The sequence below is a fragment of the Apis dorsata genome, unplaced genomic scaffold (assembly GCF_000469605.1).
Source record: "Apis dorsata unplaced genomic scaffold, Apis dorsata 1.3 scaffold_81, whole genome shotgun sequence".
NCBI lineage: Eukaryota > Metazoa > Arthropoda > Insecta > Hymenoptera > Apidae > Apis > Apis dorsata.
In genome coordinates, this window is record NW_006263379.1 from 243,082 (window position 1) to 251,758 (window position 8,677).

At 27.5% G+C, this 8,677-nt stretch overlaps 2 protein-coding genes across 2 annotated transcripts in view; one reads left to right on the plus strand and one right to left on the minus strand.

The window, feature by feature from the left end:
* The window catches only part of LOC102678751 (cadherin-87A), a 198,670-nt gene extending 191,552 nt beyond the window's left edge, over window positions 1–7,118 (plus strand). Inside the window, exons 12-29 of the mRNA XM_006610870.2 lie at window positions 277–721; window positions 807–998; window positions 1,308–1,561; window positions 1,636–1,768; window positions 1,955–2,170; window positions 2,242–2,541; window positions 2,618–2,862; window positions 2,937–3,230; window positions 3,317–3,514; window positions 3,599–3,821; window positions 3,913–4,457; window positions 4,527–4,702; window positions 4,777–4,912; window positions 5,006–5,130; window positions 5,211–5,312; window positions 5,380–5,593; window positions 5,681–5,787; window positions 6,049–7,118. Coding sequence (XP_006610933.2) covers window positions 277–721; window positions 807–998; window positions 1,308–1,561; window positions 1,636–1,768; window positions 1,955–2,170; window positions 2,242–2,541; window positions 2,618–2,862; window positions 2,937–3,230; window positions 3,317–3,514; window positions 3,599–3,821; window positions 3,913–4,457; window positions 4,527–4,702; window positions 4,777–4,912; window positions 5,006–5,130; window positions 5,211–5,312; window positions 5,380–5,593; window positions 5,681–5,787; window positions 6,049–6,082 — 3,939 coding nt within the window. The 3' untranslated portion in view covers window positions 6,083–7,118. The remainder of the gene's footprint in view (window positions 1–276; window positions 722–806; window positions 999–1,307; window positions 1,562–1,635; window positions 1,769–1,954; window positions 2,171–2,241; window positions 2,542–2,617; window positions 2,863–2,936; window positions 3,231–3,316; window positions 3,515–3,598; window positions 3,822–3,912; window positions 4,458–4,526; window positions 4,703–4,776; window positions 4,913–5,005; window positions 5,131–5,210; window positions 5,313–5,379; window positions 5,594–5,680; window positions 5,788–6,048) is intronic.
* LOC102677372 (ribonuclease P protein subunit rpr2) lies at window positions 6,637–8,029 on the minus strand. Its single transcript, XM_031508236.1, has 3 exons — window positions 7,969–8,029; window positions 7,785–7,876; window positions 6,637–7,416 (listed from the first exon to the last, which is right to left on the minus strand). Exons 1-3 carry the CDS (start codon window positions 7,984–7,986, stop codon window positions 7,125–7,127), a joined length of 402 nt encoding a protein of 133 aa, XP_031364096.1. The 5' UTR covers window positions 7,987–8,029; the 3' UTR covers window positions 6,637–7,124.
* Between the last annotated feature and the right edge of the window lie 648 nt (window positions 8,030–8,677).

Sequence of the window (8,677 nt, forward strand, 5' to 3'; positions counted from 1 at the left end):
CATCTCCATATCACTTCTTCTAATTCAAATTTCTTATAACTTAATAAATTAAATTTAATTTAATTTTTTTGATCCTATGATTAATCCTCCAAAGATATTCTATAAATATATTAATATATTATATATAATATATATATATAATAACTTTATATATATAATTATATATGTAATTATTGAAATACTTTATTTCATTAAATATCATGTGCTTCTTTAATTTTAATTAAAAAAAAACAATGAAAAATATAAGCTTACTTAATTAATTTTCATTCTCCTTAGGCAACGGATGATGATGGCCAGGGACAAACAACTAGTGTTTCATTGCGTATCAGTTTATCAGACGCGAATGATAGTCCACCGCGATTTTTGCAAGACAAATATCGTGCCGTTATAGACGAAGGAGCTGAAAAATTTGAACCTGATTTGAAAGTGCAAGCCCGAGATAAAGATAAAACGTCAAAAATTACATACGCAATAGTAGGCGGCGATGAATTAGATCTTTTCGCTATAGATCAAGATACTGGTGAAATTACTATAAAAAATAAAGGTCCGGTCGATTTAACCAATTCAACTCACGATTGGATTGCGCTTATCATACAGGCAAGCGATGGAATATTTGTCGATTCCGCCATTGTTAACATTACAATTCGCGATGTTAATAACAATGCACCCGTATTTCCTCACGAACTTTATACTGCGAGTTTACCAGAAATATCACCAATTGGTATGTAATTTTTTCCATAATAATTCATAAAAATTTTTTATTATATTTCAATAATGTCATGTAACTTAACTTACATGTATTTTAGGAACAGTCGTAGAAGAAGTTACAGCGAGTGATGCTGACACAGGAATTAATGCAGAACTTGTTTACAGAATTCAGAAAGGAGCTTTTGATGACTTTACTATCAATGAAACGACAGGCATAGTAACAGTGTTTAGGAAACTAGATTATGATAATAAAAATACGTATCACGTAGAAGTCATAGCATTCGATAAAGGTAGATGAATATACATACGCATGATTACAGTAGTGCTTGGTTAACTATCGCATTTTCTGCCCACTTGTTTGCCAATTATCATGCAATTATTCCCATCAATTCTTAGAACATTAATTTTGTGAATATGAATATGAGAAATTTAAAATAAACAATTTGTAAAATAAAATATGAACATTTTTTTGTTTTTTGAGATTAACTACTGCATTTCAAACTTGCGACAGTTATCCGGACACTATTATACATTGTGTTACAATAATTAATTATTTTTTTAAACGTTTTTTATAATTTCATATAACTTCTTATGACTAGGAACTCCTAGTTTAACCGGTACAACAACGTTGATGATCAATGTTGAAAATAGCAACGATAAAGCGCCTTATTTCACGCCAGAAACTCAAAGAGCTGAAGTTACAGAAGACACTCCTATCGGAACAGTATTTACAACGTTAAAAGCTACAGATCCAGATAGTACCAATGTGGAAGCATTAAATTTTGCCATTTCTGAACCTATTACTGCGATCGATAGAAATGGTCAACAAGTCAATGATAGTAAATCTTTTAAAGTATGATCTGATGTTTTATTTTATAATTACAAAAGTTTAATTTGTGAAAAATATATATTAAGTAATAAATTTAGGATTTTTTCGCTGTTGACCGCGCAACCGGGCAAGTTTCTGTCGTTAGATCGTTGGATCGTGATATTGCAGCAACAGTAAGCATCACTGTGGTCGTCAGTGATACAACTGCACCAACGTTGCAACAGGGAAGAGGTATTATATATTAAAAATTATTTATATATTATATTTAAATAATTAACACAAAATCTTAATTTATGCATGCGCGTGTGTGTATAAAATCTCTAATATATTTCAATGAATATAATTAAGTCAAATATATTAAAATATCGAAAAAAAATTATTTATATATATTTAAATAATTATTCTATTTATAATTAGGTACTTTAGTAGTTACAATTATTGATGTTAACCATATGGCACCAGAATTCCTAAAACCATGGACAAGAGAAAATCCACGATATTTAATAGAAATGCAAGAAGAACAGCCAACTGGAGCTATTGTAGGAGCATTTACAGCAGTTGATGCAGATAGTAATATAGCAGGATATGCAATTATACCACCAAGTCCTTATTTTAATATAGATAATGTTACAGGTTCATATATATAATTGTTGCACTTAAAGAGAAATATGAAAAGTATATGATAAATATTATAAATTTTACAGGAATTGTACGAACAAGTCAAGTTATTGATTATGAAGAAACAAAACAATTGGAGTTTACAGTAGTTGCATATGATTCTGGAGTGCCTCAATTATCTGCAACTACTAAAGTAATTGTTACTGTAATAAATGTTAATGATCAAGATCCTAAATTCGAGAAAGAACTGTATAATGCCTCTGTAAAAGAAAACTCACCACCAGGTACTCATGTTATTGTTGTTAAAGCAACAGATGGAGATGAAGGTCCATTTGGAGAAGTTAGTTATAGTCTTATAGGTGATCATGCTGCTGACTTTAATATTGGTAAGTTAAATTCTCTGTTCATAATGATGTAAAATTATATTTTATTGTATAAACATATATTTTTATAAATTATTAGGCCATGAAACAGGAGAAATTACTGTTGGTAGTGCTGCTGTCCTTGATAGAGAAATAACACCAAATATTACTATAACAGTAATGGCCAGTGATGGTGCTCATATAAATTCACGTCGAAGTACTACAGTTCCAGTAATTGTAAAACTCATTGATGTTAATGATAATCGACCAATATTTACACAACATAGTTATAGAGCTTCAGTTGCTGAAAATCTGCCAGTAAATCCACCTGCACCTATTTTACAGGTAATTCCAATTTGAACATGATTCTAAAGAATTGCATAGTTGAAAAGACTGCTATACAATATATTTCTTATAAGGTCAGAGCTGTGGATCATGATGAAGGAATCAATGGAGAAGTTTGGTATACTATAATTCATGGAAATGAAAATGAATCATTTTCTTTAAATCATGAAACAGGTATTTTATATCCTGGAGCAGCACTTCTTGGTAGAGCTGGTTCTTATAGAATTGAAGTAGAAGCAAGAGATGGCGCTGGTAATGGTCCACATTCAGATAAATGTTATGTTGATATACGAGTCACACCAGTAAATCAACACAAACCACAATTTGTTCTACCTGAATTAACAAACGCTACTGTTGAAGTACCTGAGGTGTGTGTAAAATTAATATCATCATTAATAAAATTGATTTGATTTGTTAAAATTATATCAATATAATAATGAACAAAATTCTTTAGAACACAGGTGTTCTAAATTATTTAATATTAACCGTGAAAGCGATCGACAGAGATCCTGGTGAAAACGGACGCGTAAGTTATCATTTAAAAGTTGGAAATCGAAATATTCAAGAAACGGAAGAATTTTCTATAGATCAAGAAACAGGTGAATTAAGATCGAAAATTATTCTTGATCGTGAAGTAAAAAGCAAATTTGAGGTAAATTTTATTCGCATATTTCTAAAAAATTTATAATATTCATCATATTTAAAATAATAATATTTAATTTTAATATTATTTCAGCTTGTTCTTGTAGCTGCTGATCATGGTACACCAACAGCATATGAAACATTACGCTTACTTACTGTACAATTAGTTGATACAAACGATAATACGCCACAATTTTATGATGAATATCATTTTCAAATATCAGAAAATCGCCCAAAAGATTACTTTGTAGGAAAAGTAATTGCGGAAGATAAAGATGAAGGAAGACACGCAAAAGTATATTATTATATAGAAGCTGGTAAATAATATATATAATTATAATTTTTAAGATTATAGAAGTATTAAGTAGCAATAAATAAATTTATGCGAATGTCATAATCATTTTTCAGGAAACGAAAATTATGCATTTTATATAGACAAATCTGATGGTAGCATATATACAAATAAATCATTCGATCGTGAAACTCGAGATAAATATGTTTTATCGATATTGGCTTCTAATGATCCTGATATTTATATAAGTCCTGCAGATGCAGGACGACCATTAATGCACAATACGGACCATGGATATGTAAATGTTACTATAATTATTTTGGACGAAAATGATAACTCACCAATATTTGAACGTAATGATTATTATGCTGGTGTTAATTCAATGGCAAATGTGAACGATTTTGTAACAAAAGTAACAGCATCAGATTTAGATGTTGGAGATAATGGCACACTTCATTATTATGTTGCCAGTGCAAATCTTTACAAATATGGATCAGAAAAACCTAGTGGTTCTATAGTTCCAAGTCCTTTCATTGTAACACAAGATGGTAAACTTGTTACAAGTGGATATATGGCCGAATACAATCAAGATAGATTCATTGTTGAAGTTATAGCGAAAGAAGCTGCTATTCCAGAAAGATATGCAATGACTAGAGTTCATGTAAGTTATTTCATATGCAAGTATCTTCATGTTTAATTTTTTAATTATTTATTTATTATGTTAATGAAGGTTTGGGTATTTGAAGCCTCACAGTTAATAAGAGTTATTTTATCAAGACCTCCTGAAGAAGTAAATCGTGAACGTGACGAAATCGTATCAGAATTATCGAATGCAACTCAAAGTAGAGTCGTTGTCGATGATATACGATATCACGTAGACGCATCAGGTCATATTCGTAGAGAATGGTAAAGAAAAATATTTTGAATATTTCTTAAATTAATATAATATCTAAAACATAATATCTAAATATAACTTATAGGTGCGACATGTATTTACACGTAGTGGAATCAAAAACCCAAACTATCGCTCCAGTTCCACAAGTACTTAAAGTTATTGATGCAAAATATGATTTCTTGAAAGATTATTATGCCGGTTTTGCTATTGAAAATGTTGTGGTAAATATATATTAAATTTTTAGATTAAATTTTGTATACTTAAAATTATATAAATATATTAATAGAATTGGATTTTGTGATATAATTTTTCAGCCTGCTTATGCTGGAGTACAGGAAGAACCTTTCGATCCTGCATTAGCTGCTTTAATTGCCTTATTGGTAGTTCTATTAGTTGGTGCAGTTACAGTAACAGTAGTTTGTTGTTGTTTACGACATTGGTAAATATCCTTATTTTAACATGGAAAATATAAAATATATTATATTATATAAATATATTATATTATATAATATATTTTAGGGTAATCACTGTGCCAAATGATATACGAAAAAAAGATGGCTTAATAAAGAAACAAATTATCGATGAATTAAATACTACAGAAAATCCTTTATGGATTGAACAGTGAGTAAAATTATGTTTTATAAAGATATTTTTCAATATGATATATTTTTATAATGCTCATTTCCAGAAAACTTAAATTATATGAAGAACAAGAATTAACAATGCAAGTATTTAGTGAACCTGAAGGTGGTCTAGGTACAGAAAGACGTGGAAGTGGTGTAAGTGTTGGTATGGGTGATACATCTCAAGATAACACTTATGCTACTATTCAACGTCCACTACCTACGAATAGGCATCGTCCTACGACGCCAGATTATACAACGCTTCCAGGAAACCACAATGTATGAAGAAAAATTATTAAATATATATATTAGATAAATTATTATATAATTTGAAAATATATATTTATATTATATGTTTTTACATAGCTTTATGAATCAGCCATGGGTTTCCAAGGATCAACATTTCAGCCATCTTCGAATGTAATGCCTCAATTTACACTTGATCGTGATGGTCAACCCCAATTCGTTTCAGGGCTAGTATAAATTAAGTTTTATGTCAATCCCTCTTTTTTAATCAATAATATAACTTATCATCATACATTGTACCTTTCTAACCACTGCTCTAACTGTTGCACGCGCCTTTCTCAAATTACACTCGCATGCACACACCTTTTCGACAATAATCGGATAATATCGTTAGGTTTGTCTGCGAGTAGACGCGTGTACAAGAAGAGCAAATTATCCCGAATTATGCAGAAAAATCTACTCTGACTGTGCATCTTTTGCAATTTCAGTTCGAACTCTTCAACAGCGAAGAATTCAAGATGAAGAGTAACAGTCAATATTACTGGAATAAATATTTCCCTGTAGCTGGTGTGTGCATGTATATATGTGTGCGTTGCCAACCTATGGTCTTATCTAACTAATTGTTAGGTTCATTGTTAGAAAAATCAAAATTGCTAGATAATAGACACTGTGAAATAGCTTAATGACCAAAGCTTGGCACGACAGATATATGTATATAAATGAATGTGTAGACTCCGTCCAGCGCAGTTTTCTGATTACTTCCTCACTAGTTTAGTATTTATATAACTTATGTACGTTTTGCACGCGTAACAAAAAAGAACGTACTTATAGTGTCATTATCTTGTGAACAAATCACTGCCATATTATGGCATTAACATACAATAAAATGTTCTAATAATAAAGAGAACATATTCATAATGTTAAAAATATTTGTAATAAGAAAAACAATTCAATCGAAATATCAATATATATCATATAAGTTCATGTACAATTATTAATTTTCAATATGTTATATTTATTTAAGTTAGGATTAAATGACTGATTTTTATCTGATTAATCTGTGATTTGATTACGCCCGTGACAGTTAAATTGCATTTGAGATTTCTTACAACTCATTGGCGATGGGCGGATATAGTCATATCATAGTTAGTGAAATGGAGACATTCGCATCAAATTTCAATGTTATGTAAAAACATAATCATTTCGCGCTGCGAAGACCACACTGTTTTTCATCATCTAAACCGTCCTCAACGAAACATATGTGCATTGGGGTCTATGAAATTTATTGCGAACGGCTCTAAACATACAGTATATCATATATTCAAAAACAATAACTTAACTACGATCATGTTATGTCTATAAACATTTAATGTAAAATTAATATCAGTATCATAATATTACTAGGTGGTTACGAATATTATAGTTAGTAAAAGTATCTGTTTATTGGTTATAAATTTATTGTAACATATTTTATGTAAGTCATTGATAAAAAAAAATATTCATATATCAACACATTCATCACATCTCACATCATGTGAAAATAAATATTCAAATCTGTGTATATTTAATTCTTTTCAATATCCATATGTTTTTCATCTAAACTATTTTTTTCTTTCTTATTAGATTTATCATCTAATAATTTTGATTCATAATTGAAAATTTGGACTATCGAATTAGGTTGTTCTATCCATAATTTGTATCCTTTTTTTGTAGGGTATTTTTTAATACTTAAACATGTTAAACATGTCCATTTTACACTTTTTATAGGTTTTGATATTAATCGTACTTTTGCAGTTTCACCAGGTATAAGAGGAGATTGACAACATTTACAAATTGTTCTCTTAATATCAGGTTCTCTTAAAGAAAAAATAATATATACATTTACATAGTTTCTAATAATTGATTATGATTTTAACTATATATATAACTATTACATAACTATACAAATATATAATTGAGCCTGAAGTTTCATTTTTTTTTCTGTATTGGATTATATATAAAAAAACACAATACTTTTTTGAATCTGAAAAAACTACTACTAGTCCTATAATTTAATATATATAAATAAATTTAACTATTAAAAAATTTTTGCAAAAAAAAATATAAAATTTATGAAAAATATATTTATAATAATTTATAATATTTATAATAATCTAACTTATATTACACCAATTAAATAAATATAAACAATTTTAATTTTAAATTATTTTATAATTAAACTTACATTCTTAAAACAGATTTTTTTGCACAACCAACCATTATGTTTCCATAATATGATGCTGCTACTCTATTTTTCAAAGCCATTAAATAACTTGCCTGTATAAATAATATTTTATTAATAATCCTACTTTAACATAAAACAAATTCTACTTTAACATAAAATATAAATTATCAAAAATTATTATTACCTGGTACAGGTAATTCATCCTTTCAAAAATATCCTTACCCTGACATAATTTTGTATTTGTATCTATAACAATTACGATAACATTTACGAATATAATATATTTTAATAATTTTACATTAAATTTAATACTAACCCATAGTACTTATAAAAATTAAATTATTATTTATTTCAAGTTTATTTTATAATGATATTTTTAAAAAACAAAATGGATAATATGAGGTTATGTTGTATTATTTACATTTATTTGCTTCACCGTTTTCATTGTTAACATAACCATATTGTTGTCACATAACTATATTGTTTATCATTTATTATTAAATAAAATCATTTATATTTAATAATAAAATCATTATTATTAAATAAAAATCATTTTTAATAATTAATTAAGTGACAAAATTATATTATATTATATTTTTATTATATTTTTCAATATAGAATATAAATATTAAAATCGATTAAAAAAATAGAATATATCTTAAATTTAAATAAACATACGAAAAAATGAACAAATAAGTACACAGTATAGAAAAATCTATTTTTTTACTAAATCTAGTTAAATAAATAATTAAATTTTATAAATGCAATGATGCACTTAAAAATTAATTTTTTTAAATATATTCTTGGAACATTCTATGCAAAAAGATATTTATATATAATATTTAAAAAATTTAACAATTTAATTTAAATTTAATATTAAATTTCATAAGATA

Coding starts and splice junctions, on each gene's coding strand:
- LOC102677372 (XM_031508236.1), bottom strand. Junction 7,417..7,784: donor AAAAAATCTGTTTTAAGAAT/GTAAGTTTAATT, acceptor TTTTTCTTTAAG/AGAACCTGATATTAAGAGAA.